The 15,389-nt window shown below is 47.6% G+C and overlaps 1 protein-coding gene across 7 annotated transcripts in view; it reads left to right on the top strand.

The window, feature by feature from the left end:
• Positions 1–9,608, top strand: part of RNF4 (ring finger protein 4) — a 34,160-nt gene extending 24,552 nt beyond the window's left edge. For all 7 annotated transcript variants that reach the window (XM_027545372.1, XM_027545378.1, XM_027545373.1 and 4 more), the window contains 4 exons: positions 5,869–5,878; positions 6,108–6,255; positions 6,808–6,856; positions 7,430–9,608. In XM_027545372.1, the coding sequence (XP_027401173.1) occupies positions 5,869–5,878; positions 6,108–6,255; positions 6,808–6,856; positions 7,430–7,579 (357 nt within the window). In that variant the 3' untranslated portion in view covers positions 7,580–9,608. The remainder of the gene's footprint in view (positions 1–5,868; positions 5,879–6,107; positions 6,256–6,807; positions 6,857–7,429) is intronic.
• Positions 9,609–15,389: the final 5,781 nt, after the last annotated feature.

Raw genomic sequence — 15,389 nt, 5'->3', positions numbered from 1 at the left:
GGTCAGATACCTTTCCGTGCTTGGTGGCTCGTTGTCCTCTTTGGTGTGTTGCCTGTTGGGATCTTTTTTTTTTAAACTGAATCATTGCTCATTTTTCCTTGTGACTGCCTGCCTTGTCTCATTTCTTTTAATAACTTCTAAATACAAGCCTGCCATTAGTTGTGTATTGAATCTTCTATTCAGACGCTTTTCTTTTTCTCTTTTTGATTTATATACAAAGGATCTTAATTTTGATATAGTTGAATTTATCAATTTTGTTGATGAAAATCCTGTACCATAAAAATTTGTTCCTATATTTGAAAAGTATTACTGTTTCACGTTTCACATTTAGGTCTATAATCCATTTGAATTGAGTTTTGTGTATGGTTTGAGATAAGATGGATGGTTGGATGGCATCACCAACTCAATGGGTGTGAGTTTGAGCAAGCTCCGGGAAATGGTGAAGGACAGGGAAGCCTGGCGTGCTGCTCGCCGTGGGGTCGCAAAGAGTTGGACACGACTAAGCAACTGAACACCAAGATTAGATACTTCACAGTAAAGTTTATACCCTGGAGTGATTTTGCATGTCTTGTTAGGAGATTTATTCCTAGGTATGTACTATTTTAGGATGCTATAAATGGTATTTCAAATTTTCATTTCTTTTTAATTTTGATTTGTTAATATAAAGAAATGCAATTGATTTTTCTCTTTTTAGTCTAACAATTCTTAATCTGTAAATCTTTTGAATTTTTGTGTAAATAAGTTTTGGTTCTTCTCGGGGTTTTTTTTTTTTTTCTTGGCCTTAACACACTGGCTAAAAAATTCATTATTGGCTGAGTAAAAATGTGACAGTCATGGGCATTCTTGTTTCATTCAAAATCTGAAAGAGTCCTTTCAGTTCTACCATTAAATAAGGCCTCTGCTGTAAGGTTTTGGGGTTTGTCGATACCCTTACCAGAGTGGAGAAGTTTCTCTTTTTCATGTTTGGCTATAAGTTTCATCCTGAAATCAGTGTTGAAATTTAAGTCTAATCTAGTGATGGTTTTTTTCCCCTTTCATATGTTGAAGACATTGGTTTCTAGTGTTAAACTACTTAAGCTTTGTGGTTGTAACATAATTTTTTTTTTCTATGTGGCTACACTCAGTTTGCTAATATCTTATATGTAATCTTTGCCTCGTTTTTTGTGAGTAAGATTGGTGGTTGGTAATTTTTCTTTACAAAGTTTTGGCATCAGAGTTTTGGTATCTTTATAAAGTGATTTGGGCACCTTTTTTTCTGTTCTCCAGAAGGTTTTGTAAGATTGGGGCTGCTACTCCCTCGGGTAGTTGGTAGAACTCTACACATAAAGTGCTTCGGCTCAGTCGCTCAGTCACGCCCAGCGCTTTACGACCCCGTGGACTGCAGCACGGCAGGCCTCCCTGTCCTTCACCAACTCCCGGAGCTTCTTCAACTACGTCCATCGAGTTGGTGATGCCATCGACCATCTCATCCTCTGTCGTCCCCTTCTCCAAATCCCGCCTTCAATCTAAAAGACCCAGCATCAGAGTCTATTCCTGTGAGTCAGTTCTTCACATCAGCTGGCCAAAGTATTGGAGTTTCAGCTTCAGCATCAGTCCTTCCAATGAATTTTCAGGACTGATCTCCTTTAGGATGGACTGGTTGGATCTCTTTGCAGTCCAAGGGACTCTCAAGAGTCTTCTCCAATGCCACAGTTCAAAAGCATCAATTCTTTGGTGCTCACTCAGCTTTCTTCACAGTCCAATTCTCACATCCATACATGACCACTGGAAAAACCATAGCTTTGACTAGATGGACCTTTGTCAGCAAAGTAATGTCTCTGCTTTTTAATATGCTGTCTAGGTTTGTCATAGCTTTTCTTCTAAGGAGTAAGCGTCTTTTAATTTCGTGGCAGCAGTCACCATCTTGCAGTGATTTTGGAGTCCAAAAAAATAAAGTCTGTCAATGTTTGCCATGAAGTGATGGGACCGGATGCCATGATCTTAGTTTTCTGAATGTTGAACTTTAAGCCAGCTTTTTCACTCTCCTCTTTCACTTTCATCAAGAAGCTCTTTAGTTCCTCTTCACTTTCTGCCATAAGGGTGGTGTCGTCTGTGTATCTGAGGTTATTGATATTTCTCCCAGCAATCTTGATTCCAGCTTGTGCTTCATCCAGCCTGGCATTTCGCATGATGCACTCTGCATATAAGTTGAATAAGCGCTGTGACAGTATACAGCCTTGACGTACTCCTTTCCCAATTTGGAACCAGTCTGTTGTTCCATGCCAGTTCTAACTGTTGCTTCTTGACCTGCATACAGATTTCTCAGGAGGCAGGTAAGGTGGTCTGATATTCCCATCTCTTTCAGAATTTTCCACAGTTTATTGTGATCTACACAGTCAAAGGCTTTGGCGTGATCAATAAAGCAGAAGTAGAGTTTTAGCAGCAGCAGAGTTTTAGTAGGTTTGGGTAATTATTGGGGCTTTTCTGGTGGCTGAGACGGTAAAGACTCTGCCTGCAATGCAGGAGGTCCAGTTTTGATTCCTGAGTCAGGAAGATCCCCTGGAGGAGGGCATGGCACCCCTCTCCAGTATCCTAGCCTGGAAAATCCATGGACAGAGGAACCTGGTGGGCTATAGTCCATGTGGTTGAAAAGAGTCGGATATGACTGAGCAACTACATGTTCATGCTTTGGTAATTATCGGGCTTCCCTGGTGGCTCAGATGGTAGAGAATCTGCCTGTTATGGGTTCAATCCCTGGGTCAGGAAGATTCCCCTGGAGAAGGAAATGGCAACCCACTCCAGTGTTCTTTTCTGAAGAATCCCATTGACAGGGGGAGCCTGTTGGGATATGGTTCATGGGGTCACAAAGAGTTGGACACAACTGAGCAGCTTTCACTTTTCACTTCACTTTGTTAATTATACTTTGTAGGAATTTGTTGATTTTATCCAAAATTTTCACTTTTATTGGCATAAATTTGTAATGTCTTCAGTTCTGTGGAATCTGTAGTGTAGTGATGTCTCATTTCTGATACTGTTTTTTGTGTTTTCTGTTTTTTTTAGATTAGTATCACCAGAGTTTTATTTGATCTTTCAAAGAACCAACTTCTAGCTTTGTGTATCCTTTTTCTTATAAGTTTGTTTTCATTCATTGATTTTTCCTTTGAGTTATTTTGCTAATTTTAATCATATTTTTTCTAATATATGAATTAAAGATTATATTATCTTTAGCTGTATCCTACAAATTATGTTATTGTCCATCAGCTAGGAGGTGACTCAAGGTCACAGGAAGGGCGTGGAGCTGGGAGGCTGGGCTGTGTGGGTCCTTTTTGTCCTTTGGGCAAGAAGTCTTATCTCCGAGCTCTTCTTCCATTGAACGTGGAGACACAGTCATCACCAGTGAAGGGAGCTCTCTGGCCACCGTGTATCATTTGTTCTTCAGTCACTGAGTCTTGTCTGACTCTGTGGCCCCATGGACTGCAGCACACCAGGCTGCTCTGTCCTCCACTGTCTCTCTGAGTTTGCTCAAACTCAGGTCCATTGAGTCGCTGATGCCATCCAACCTCCATCTTCTATCGTCCTCTTCTCCTCTTGCCCTCAATCTTTCCCAGCATGAGGGTCTTTTCCAATGAGTCAGCTCTTTGCATTAAGTGGCCAAAGTATTGGAGCTTCAGCATCAGTCCTTCCAATGAATATTCAGGACTGTTTTCCTTTAGGATGGACTGGTTTGATCTCCTTGCAGTCCAAGAGAGTTTTAAGAGTCTTCTCCAACACCACAGTTCAAAAGCATCATATTCTTTGGCGCTCAGCCTTCTTTATGGTTCAACTCTCACATCCATACATGACTACTGGAAAAACCATGGCTTTGATTATACAGACCTTTGTTGGCAAAGTGATATCTCTGCTTTCCAGATGGTTTTTGGTTTACTTTGCTCAGATCCATCAAAGAAAGTACTATTTATGGCAGCTGTAGGCTTAGAGATATATTTCTTAAATTACAAGACTTGGAAGTTGAAACGCCTCCTTGATCCAGGGCTGCAGGATGTTGTGTTACTCGGCAAGAAGACAGCATTCGTCTCGTTGTCCATCTCCATCAGAGGTTTTGGGTGATCAGGTACATTGTCAGAGAGAGGGGATGTTCTGCACGGAATCTTTTCTGAGCAGCATGAGTCAGCAGTCTAAGGTACTCAGTAAATGGTGTTGTAAGCAGATGCGCTGTCACTCAGGCTTTGTTCCATCCACGCAGCACAGGCAGAGGGGCTTGATTTAGCACCACTCTTAGGGGTGCAGAGTTTTTGGAATGGTGAGTGAGCATTGACTTCAGTCAGCTATTTAAGCCTCTAACGAGGGAGTCAGTCTGAGCTTTGAAGCCAGGCATTGACTTCTCTAGCCACGAAGGTCCTGGATGGCGTCTCCTTCTACAGGAGGCTTTGTCTGCACTGAAAACCTGCTGTTTAGTGTAGCCACCCACGTTAGTGATCTTGGCTGCTCTTTCGGGTAACTTGTTGCAGCTTCTACATCAGCACTTGGGGCTTTGCCTTTGCACCCTGATGTGCCAGAGACGGCATCTTTCCTTTGACCTTGGGAACCAACCCCTGCCAGCTTCACACTTTGTGCAGCTTCCTTGCCCCTCTAAGTTCTCACAGAATTGAAGAGAGTTGGGGCCTTGCTCTGGCTTGGGCTTTGGTTTATGGAAATACTGTGGCTGGTTGGATCTTCCATCCAGGCCACTCTGACTTTCTCCGCAGAAGCAGTGAGCCTGTTCACTTTCTTATCATTGTGCGTTCACTGGAGGAGCACGTCTAGTTGCCCTGAGGAACTTTTCCTTTGCATTCACAAGCTAGCTAACTGGTGCAGGAGGCCTAGCTTTTGGCCTGTCCTAACCTTCGAAGTGCCTTCCTCACTAAGCTTTGTCATTTCTAGGGTGGGATGTAAAGTGAGATATGCAGCTCTTCCTTGCACTTGGACACTGTGAGGCCGCTGTGAGGTGACTGATTGGCCTAATTTCAGTCTTGTTGTGTCTAGGGTGTAGGGAGGCTCAAGAAGAGGGAGGGATTCATGGAATAGTTGGTCTGTGGAACAGTCAGAACACGTATTTATCACTTAAGCTCATCATCTTATATTGGTGAGGCTCATGGTGCCCCAAAACAATTAGGGTAATTGCATCAGAAATCACTGATCAGATAGAGCCATAATGAATATGACAACAATGAAAAAGTTTGAAATATTGTGAGAATTACTAGACGGTGACAGAGACACAAAGTGAGCAAATGCTGTTGGGAACAACGGGAGTGGCAGGGCAGCCGGGGACTTCAGCGTGTAAGAACTGCAGTGTGTGTGAAGCGTGGTGAGGCCGCTGGGCCTGGAGCCCGGCCCTGCACTGGTAGGTCCTCCCTGCCAGTCTCTGCCCGCCTCCAGCACAGGGCTGGGTTGGTCTCAGTGCGTGGCATGTGCTGTTCTCAGGGTCCCTGCCTGACCTCCTCCGGTTGGTAAGGCATGAACCCTGCAAAGCCTTCTCCCAGTAAAGCCCCATCTCTGGCAGTAGCCTGTGGGGTGTGAGGATAGGCGGGGTGGGTGGTGGGCTGTGGTCCCCTGGTGCCCTTGGCATCGTGTAGTCTCGCCTGGTCCTCGCAGTGGTGTGGCGCTGTGGGCACTGGAGCCTCTGTTTCAGAAGAGGCCATGGGCAGCTCCGGGAGGGTGAGTGACGTGCCAGCTCCCGGGACTCCTCAGCACCAGGCGCCAGGCTCGGCCACTTGAGGCCTGGCTGCTCCCTGAGGACCCCACGTGGGACCCAAGTGTGTCAGCCTGATTGTTGAAGAGTTTTAAAGAGTACAGAATATCATACGTCAAGTTAACTGTGTCTTTCTCTTTTGTTTTTCTCCTGTTTCCAAGATTGTTGAAGGTGAGTGGTCTCCCTCCTTCCTTGGGTTTGGGCGAGGGCAGCGCTGCAGGCCCGCCTGCTCTGTGGGCAGGAACACCCCCTGAGGCAGCTCTGCCTGCTGCGGGGACTCACCCCTGGCCTGCTTGCAGCAGGGTTGGGGGCTCCTCCTGGGAAGACGGCTGGGAAGGCAGCTGGTCCCGAAAGGGATGGGGCTGATAGGCCCTTCCCTGAACGAGGACTCGCACCTTAGAGAGGAGGCGGCCGAGGAGGAACGGCCGGCGGCTGCGCCAGGACCACGCGGATAGCTGTGTGGTGAGCAGTGATGAGGAGGAGCTGGCCCGGGACAAGGACGTGTACGTGACCACCCACTCCCCCAGGAGCGCAGCCACAGGCTTCAGGTACCAGGGGCCTTGCTGGGGGCAGGCCGTCTGCCAGGAAGCCTCTGCACACATGGGCGCTTGTCCCCGGAATGAGGATCCCTTCTTCCTCCAGTTTCCAGTGAAGAGGTTGTGCGGAGGCAGGGTGTTACAAATACTGGGCCCTCAGCAAATGCTTCAACCCCTGGGCTCAGGAAGGGCTTACTGAAGCATCTGGGTAGCGGGCGGTTCCCAGGCTGGGCTCCGCTGTTACCCCTGTGACTGACCAGGTGCACCAGGCACCGCCAGGTCGTGTGTGAGCAGCTGGGGGTGAGGAAGGGGCTGCTCGGCCAGCCCCTGCCCCAGACACGGAGACTGCAAGGGGGACTCCCATTGTCTGCACTCTTGCCCTCTCTGCCCCCTTTCTCTGAGGACCCCTGCACCATGGGACTGCCAGCCTCCCAAGTGCCTGGGCTGTGGCAGGGCCGCAGGAGGCTGTTATGAGGAAGGGGCATGGGCGGCTTAGATGGAGCCACGTAGCGTTAGGAGCTGACCGTCCAGCTTGCTTTCCTGATGTGAGCTCTGTGCTTCTAGGCCCTCGGGCACCGTCAGCTGCCCCATCTGCATGGACGGGTACTCGGAGGTAAGCAGGCTCGGCTGCGTCTCCCCTGGTCCTGGTCTCTGGCTGCTCCAGGCAGGGAGTGAGATGAACGCTTCCGTGGGTGGGCTCTGACACCTGTCTCGCAGGCATGCCGGGGCCGGCACGTGGCTTGGCGCACGTCTGTGAGGGGAGGGCGTGCTGTCTCTCTGGGCCGCACAGTCGTGAACTCTGGCTCCTTCGTTCCCTGCACTGCCCTGTGCAAGAGCCAGTCCTGCGCGTCCCGCCTGGCCTCAGAGGAGCTGCTAGTGCTTTCCGTGGCCCTGGGCCCTCTGGCTCTGCCCCACTGAGTGCCTGGGGTTCCTTGAGCCCCAGGGCTTCAACTTGGGCTCTCGCTGCCCGAGATTGGCTCCTGCCTGTTCCTCAGCTTCAGAGACACCGCCCATACGCCTGAGCCTCAGAGGAGCATCCTCAGTACTCCAGACCCCCTCCCTGCTTCCCTGCTGCAGCCCTCGGCCCTTCCCTGCTCATTCGTCATCTTAGGAACAGGCGGGAGTGGACGCTGGGGCTCCGGCTGCTCCGGTACAAGATGTGACGTGAAGGCTGTTTGTTTTCCAGATTGTGCAGAACGGGCGTCTCATTGTTTCTACAGAATGTGGCCACATCTTCTGTAGCCAGTGCCTCCGTGATTCCCTGAAGAATGCTAACACTTGCCCGACTTGCAGGAAAAAGATGAGCCACAAACGCTACCACCCCATTTACATATGAAGTGCTGAGTGTCGCTCGGGAGAGACGAGGGCCGCACAGAGCCTGGCTGGGCTCTCTGTGCAGCCTTACGCGGCTCATCTGCCTCCAGTGTCTTGAGCTCAGAAAGACTATTTCAGAACCCACGTCCGCCATGTACACTGCTCTCTCGTTTCCAGCCCCATCTTAGACCCTCTTGTTGCCTCTAGTTGGACGCCATGGAGCTGGAGCCAGGCCCCTCCCAGCTGGTCGACATCTCCTGGGTAGTCTGGTTCCAGGGTAGGAGAGAGGGAGTCAGGCACATTGGAGATAAGAGTCATGGTCCTAGCCTCTTTCAGAAGCTGCACGTTTGCCAAGAAGTTTTCCCTGTTTGGAGAGTTTGCCCCACCTTCCTCCTGGCGGTGTCCTGGAGCACCAGCCCTGGTCAGAGAGCACGCAGGTCCGCCCAGCTCTCCTGGGCACGCTACCTCGTCCCAGGCGTCTGCCCACCGCAGTGACAAGCCACACAGGGTCCATCCAGTCTGAGGATCCCAGATGCAAGCGTGGCCCCGGAAAGACCAACCACTGGACTTGTTTTCCATCTCCTGTGATTCAGAGGCCACCCATGATTCCGCCTACATCGATGTCAGAGGTTCCTGCAGATCACCAAGGCCTCGGCAGGGCAATCCCTAGTTTTCTAAGAACGAAATGTGCAATAAAGCCCGTTCTTTGCCTCCTTTTCAGCAGCCCAGGAGATGTAGCGCTCTCAGTGTCCCTGGGAGGCCTCGTGCCGCCTGCGGAGCAGTGCCTGTGTCGCCCCGTCCTGCTCACCACCTGTTCTCAGGAACTGGACCCGCGCCTGAGCTCACTGGCGCAGCAGTCACGGTGGGGCAGGCACATGGTCGGGTGTCCTCTTCTCTGATAAAATCATCCTGTGTTTACCATAGGCCCTCTGGTCCTCAGTTCCCACTGCCTAACGTCTACTCAAGCATAGACCCGGGCGGCGGTGGCAGTAATTGTGGCCTTATCAGCTGCCCACGTCCATCCTGTTGCCCAAGTCACAGCCACCTGTGATTCAAAGCTCGGCTCTCCAGATTCAAGCTGGGTACCATCACCCCTGCAACTGACATTTATTTCAGAAGCTGCTCTTCTGGTCTTCAGGCCTTGATCCTTTGGGCTTCGATTGCTCCTTAGATTTTGGTGGCGAAGTACTGTGGCCCCTCCTCCCCAGGGGCCCAGATAACACCCTTCTGCTCAACTCCAGGTGTGAGAGCCTCTAGTCCTCAAGGAGGTGGCATGGTGGCCCAGGGGTGGCTCCTGGGAGAGACCTGCAGAGCCTGCCTCCTCCACCTCCACACCCTCCTTCCTCAGAGGGCTTCAAGCCAAACCCACAGCCTTCCGTGTGAAACAGCTTCAAGGTGGAAGGGGGCCTCCTCTGGCGTTGCTAGCAATAACTGACCTTCAGTTTTTCCTTCTGGAGGAGCAGGGACTCAGCACAGAATTCACTTTAAACAGGGCCGAAGGAGTGTCCCTTCTCTGTGAAAGGAAAATTCATGCTTCATTCTGACTTGATAACTGTTTGGCTCACTTCCAGTTGGTTTGATAAAAGTACTATTTTCTCCTTACAGTCGAGGAAGGCAGGACATCAGTTCTCGTCACCGTGACGGGCACTGTCTGCCCTTTGAGTAGACACAGGTGTCCCCATGAAGTTCCTTCTGGGCTTCATGGAACACTCCTTTTTTTTTTTTTTTTTTTCTAATGTTCTAACAATACCCAGACTTCAGGAGCCAGGACAACCGTACAGCCAAAATCTCTTATGCTTTATGCTTAAGGACAGATGGTTGATCATAAAAGTTGTGTTCCTTCATATTAAACTGGGGGAAAATGTTTAGTTTCTCCTATTCAGAAATTGCAAAATAGGAAAAGATATGGAAAAACCCCTTTCCCTCCCTCAGTGTACATAGTTCAGATCTTTCTTTGTTCCGTTTATAAACTTTATCCATGTTCGTCAGTCTGTTTTTGACTTCTCTGCTAGTGTTACAGGTGAAAATAAATCATTAACTTGAACCAGGTACTTTTTTCGTGTGTTCATTTACTCATCGGGATCCATTTCACCTCTCACCCTGCACCCTTGACCAAGGTACTTGATTGCTGTCTGCCTCCAGCTTTGTGTATCTTGGGGCACACGTGTGGGAAGGTGGCTTGGTCATGTACCAACTTAGAAGCCAGCAGGTAAGAGGGTTACTCTTGGGCAGGGCTGCGAGTCCAGGCCCTGGAAATCCCTAATCAAGCAGAATTTTAACTTCAGCCCCTAAGAAGTGAGGTTGACTGCGGGCTGTCTGGTCCGTCTTGCCAGGGTCAGCTCAGCTCTGAGCAGTGTGGACTTAGTGCACCACCCACCACACACGGCTTGTCCTCCATGTGGGAAAGGGGCCCAGGAGGGCATGGCGTGCCTGTTAGTGCTTTGGGAAAGATGAAGCGGATGGGCCTGAGGTCTCCAGAGAGGAGGTGATGGCAGAGCCGGCCTTCTTCTGTGCCTTTTCTCCATTCCTGTCTGGTGGTCCCGAGATGGAGCAGGCTCACGTGCTGGAGGCCTGGGGCTCAGGGGCACATGACTGGTGAACTTCAGAGGCCTGCCTTTCACAGGAGACCACCAGAGAAAAACTCAGTCGCATAGTCTAGGTAGGGTGAAGAAGAACAGCTCCTGAGTGCAGAGCTCAGGCCCAGCGCCCTCCTGAGGTACGGGCCTCCCAAGACCTGGGGCTGTGACTGACCCTACACTTCCTGGGTGGCCACGGCAACCCAGCAGTGGTCCTAAAGCCAGGATCCAGGAGGCCTCTGTCCTCGTCAGGCCCCAGACGGAGATGAGCGTCTCGTGAGAGGGTTAACAGCAGCGGGGCCCGCAAAGCTGGCTACTGAAGGGGCTTGTTTCTAGGTTTCTTACTTTTGAAACTCAAGTTGTGTTTTAACTACATTTTTCTGTTGTTAGCACATAGTGGTTTTTGTATATTGTGTAAGCATCCTTGCCAAAGCTTTATTCTGTTAAGACTCTGGGTACTATTGAATCCTCTACATTCACAGCCATATCATCTTCGGTTTGGTTCAGTTCAGTTCAGTCACTCAGTCGTGTCCGACTCTTTGCGACCCCATGAATCACAGCACGCCAGGCCTCCCTGTCCATCACCAACTGCCGGAGTTCACTGAGACTCATGTCCATCGAGTCAGAGATGCCATCCAGCCATCTCCTCCTCTGTCGTCCCCTTCTCCTCCTGCCCCCAATCCCTCCCAGCAATGAGTCAGCTCTTCGTGTCAGGTGGCCAAAGTATTGGAGTTTCAGCTTCAGCATCAGTTCCTCCCAAGAACACCCAGGACTGATCTTGAGAATGGACTGGTTGGATCTCCTTGCAGTCCAAGGGACTTCAGGAGTCTTCAACACCACAGTTCAAAAGCATCAATTCTTCGGCGCTCAGCTTTCTTCACAGTCCAACTTGACTTGTTCTAATTCTTGGAACATTCTTTTTCTTGCTGGACTTGTAAGATAATTAGCAGGAAAAGGAAGATTCCTTTTCTAACCATGAGGTAAGAGTTTGTCTTTCTGTTTTATTTTGTCCACAATGGACGTATGTCCTTACTGATTCTTTCTCTCTGCTGGGGTATACGACTTTTCCCCCTTGAGATCAGTTAATACCGTGTTTCACATTGATTTTTCTTTTAGTGTATACCAGCTTTGCGTTTCTTTGGTAAATCCACTTTGTTCATGATTTATTGACTTACATGTTTCTTTGTTTTGCCACTATTTGGTTTTGTTCAGTTGCTCAGTCCTGTCTGACTCCTTGCGACCCCACGGACTGCAGCACGCCGGGCCTCCCTGTCCATCACCAACTCCGGGAGCTTGCTCAAACTCATGTCCATTGAGTCAGTGATGCCATCCAACCACCTCATCCTTTGTCCCCTTTTCCTCCTGCCTTCAACCTTTGTCAGTATCAGGGTCTTTTCCAATGAGTCAGTTCTTTGCATCAAGTGGCCAGAGTATTGGAGCTTCAGCTTCAGCATCAGTCCTTCTAATGAATATTCAGGACTGATTTCCTTTAGAATGGACCAGTATAATCTTGCAGTCCAAGGGACTCTCAAGAGTCTTCTCCAACACCACGGTTCAAAAGCATCAATTCTTCAATGCTCAGCCTTCTTTATGGTTCAATTCTCTCATCCCACATCCATACATGACTACTGGAAAAACCATAGCCTTGACTAAATGGACCTCTGTTCGCAAAGTGATGTCTCTGCTTTTTAATAAGCTATCTAGGTTGGTCATAGCTTTTCTTTGAAGGAGCAAGCGTCTTTTAATTTCATGGCTGCAGTCACCATCTGTAGTGATTTTGGAGCCCAAGAAAATAAAGTCTCACTGTTTCCATTGTTTCCTCATCTATTTGCCATGAAGTGATGGGACTGGATTCCGTGATCTTTGTTTTCTGAATGTTGAGCTTTAAGCCAACTTTTTCACTCCTCTTTCACTTTCATCAAAAGGCTCTTTAGTCCTTCTTCACTTTCTGCCATGAGGGTGGTGTCATCTGCATATCTGAAGTTTTTGATATTTGTCCCAGCAATCTTGATTCCAGCTTGTGCTTCATCCAGCCTGGCATTTTGCATGATGTATTCTGCATATAAGTTAAATAAGCAGGGTGACAATATACAGTCTTGACATACTCCTTTCCCAATTTGGAAGCAGTCTGTTGTTCCATGTCCAGTTCTAACTTGCTTTTTGACTTGCATACAGATTCCGCAGGAGGCAGGTAAGGTGGTCTGGTATTCCTATCTCTTTGAGAATTTTCCACAACTTGTTGTGATCCACTTAGTCAAAAGGCTTTAGTGTAGTCAGTGAAGCAGAAAGAAAGTGTAGCTGCTCAGTTGTGTCTGACTCTTTGCAACCCTATGGACTATGGCCTGCCAGGCTCCATCCATGGGATTTTCCAGGCAAGAATACTGCAGTGGGTTGCCATTTCCTTCTCCAGGGGATCTTCTGGACCTAGGAATCAAATTCAGGTCTTCTGCATTGCAGGCAGACTCTACTGGCTTCCCTGGTGGCTCAGCTGGTAAAGAATCTGCCTGCAGTTTGTGAGACCTGGGTTTGATCCCTGGGTTGGGAAGATCCCCTGGAGAAGGGCATGGCAACCTCCTCCAGTATTCCGGCCTGGAGAATCCCATGGACTGTGTGGTCCGTGGGGTCACAAAGAGTCAGACACGACTGAGTGACTTTCACATCACTTCAGAAGCAGAAGTAGATGTTTTTCTGGGAATTCTCTTGCTTTTTCTATGATACAAATGTTTGGTTTAGGGTTTTTAAAAATACATGTCACAAGTTACATTGACCTATCAAAGATTTAAAAATGCAGATTTCTTTTCTTTCTACATGTGCTGTTTCTTAACTGTGGCATGTGGGCTCTCGTTCCCTAACCAGCTATTAAACCTGCATTGGGAGCATGGAGTCTTAACCACTGGACCACGAGTGAAGACCCGATTTTTTTTTTTTAATGTTTCAGAATTATTCATATTTAAAATCAGTTACAGGTTTCTACGAATTGTGTATTTCATCTTTTTGTAAGATTTTGGTATAAAGTTCAAAATATTCTCTTGTAAGCTAATCAGTGTATGCAGCACCTTTTTGTCATTAATACTAATTTATGCTTTCCGTTTATTTTTATTACGTTTTCTTAGAGAGTTGTCAGTTTCACATCTGTGTTAATCCCAGTACCCACAGTTTTTGTGGATCTAACCTGAGGCCTTTTGTTCCTGCTGGCTCTAATAGTGACATCCTTCTCTATGTTTTGTGAGCTTTTTTCTCCCTTAGATTGAACCCATTTAACTTGGTGTCCTGTCAGAAAATTCTTTGAGTTCTGGATTGAAGGTGGATTCTTCCAGAAAGTATTAATCCTTGCTTTTTTTTGTTTGTTTTTAACCCCTTTTTATTTTTGTATTGAAGGATAATTGCTTTACAGAATTTTGTTGTTTTCTGTCAAATCTCAACATGAATCAGCCATAGGTGTGTGTGTGTGTATGTATGTGTGTGTATATATATATTTATATCCCCTTCCCTTTGAACCTCCCTCCCTGTTTTTAAGCCTTGCTTTTCTGAAATGTTTAAGGTTGTTAAACTCAAGGCTGCTGTGTTTCTTTGCCTTTTAAACTGTGAAATACGGACTTCCTAGGTGGCACTAGTGGTCAAAAAAAAAACAGCCTGCCAATGCAGAACTCATAAGAGACGCGGGTTTGATTGCTGGGTCTGGAAGATCCCCTGGAGAAAGCCATGGCAACCCACTCCAGTATTCTTTCCTGGAGAATCCGTGGACAGTGGACTGGCAGGCTACAGTCCATGGGGTTGCACAGAGTTGGACACGACTGAAACAACTGAGCATGCACTGTGAGATAGAGAATGCAGAAAGCATACCTTGGGCTTCCCTGGTAGTCCAGTGGTTAAGAATCCGCCTGCCAATGGAGGGGACCCAGGTTCAGTCACTGGTTGGGGAAGATTCCACATGCTGGGGAGCAGCAAAGCCCGTGGGCCTCAACTCTGAGCCTGCTCTCCACGAGAGAAACCACTGCAATGAGAAGCCCCGCACTGCAGCCAGAGACGGCTGTTTGCCACAACTAGAGAAAGTCCACACACAGCAACGAAGACGCAGTGCAGCCAAAATTAAATTTTAAAAGTTTCAAAAGCATATTTCATGGAATTACTTCAAAAGTACAGTTTAGTGAATTACCATAAAGCAAATGTTCATGAAACAACCAACTTCAACAAGAAACTATTAATCAACACCTTAAGAAGCCCCTTCCTGTCCTCTCTCCCAGTCAGTTTTTGTAATGTGGAGTTTCAAGCCAGCCTTTTCACTTTTTCACCCTCATCAAGAGACTCTTCAGTTCCTCTTTGCTTTCTGCCGTTAGAGTGGTATCATAGGCATATCTGAGGTTGTTGATACTTCTCCCAGCGATCTTGATTTCAGATTGTGATTCATCCAGTTTGGCATTTTGCATGACGTACTCTGCGTATGTTGTAAATAAACAGAGTGACAATATGCAGCCTTGACATACTCCTTTCCCAATTTTGAACCAGTTCTTTGTTCCATGTTTGGTTCTAACTGTTGCTTTTTTATCTGCTCAGAGGGATATTCATAGCTATAAATTTCTACATTGCAAGATCAATAATCTAATTGGATGCCTTAAGGAACTAGAAGAAGAACAAGCTAAACGTAAAGCTAGCAGATGGAAAGCAATAGAAGAGAATGAAGCAGAGATAGGATATTGAGACTGGAAAACAATAGAGGAAAGAACAGACACTAAAAGTTGGGCAAGGCCCTGCCCACCGGAGCAAGAGCCAGTTTTTCCCACAGCCAGTCCCTCCCATCAGGAAGCCTCTAAAAGCCTCTTAGCCTCATCTGTCAGAGGGCAGACAGAAGAAACAAGAAGCACAATCCCACAGTGACTAAAACAAAAACCATTTTACAGAACATTAATCAAGATGAAAAGAAAGTTATGTCCCAGATGAAGGCACAAGATAAAATCCCAGGAAAACAACTAAATGAGGTGGAGACAGGCAATGTTCTGGAAAACGAATTCAGAATAATGATAGTGAAGACGATCCAGGATCTTGGGAAAACTGGAGAAGATGCAAGAAATGTTTACCAAAGACCTAGAAGAGCTGAAGAACAAACAACCAGAGATGAATAATACACTGGAAGGAATCAATAGAATAACTGAGGTATAAGAACTGATAAATGACCTGGAGGACAGAATGGTGGAAATCACGGCCACAGAACAGAGTATAGAAAAAAGAACCAAAAGAAAATGAAGACAGCCTGAGAGA

Source organism: Bos indicus x Bos taurus, chromosome 6, assembly GCF_003369695.1.
Source record: "Bos indicus x Bos taurus breed Angus x Brahman F1 hybrid chromosome 6, Bos_hybrid_MaternalHap_v2.0, whole genome shotgun sequence".
Classification (NCBI taxonomy): Eukaryota; Metazoa; Chordata; class Mammalia; order Artiodactyla; family Bovidae; genus Bos; species Bos indicus x Bos taurus.
This window is presented reverse-complemented; position numbering and strand designations above follow the sequence as displayed.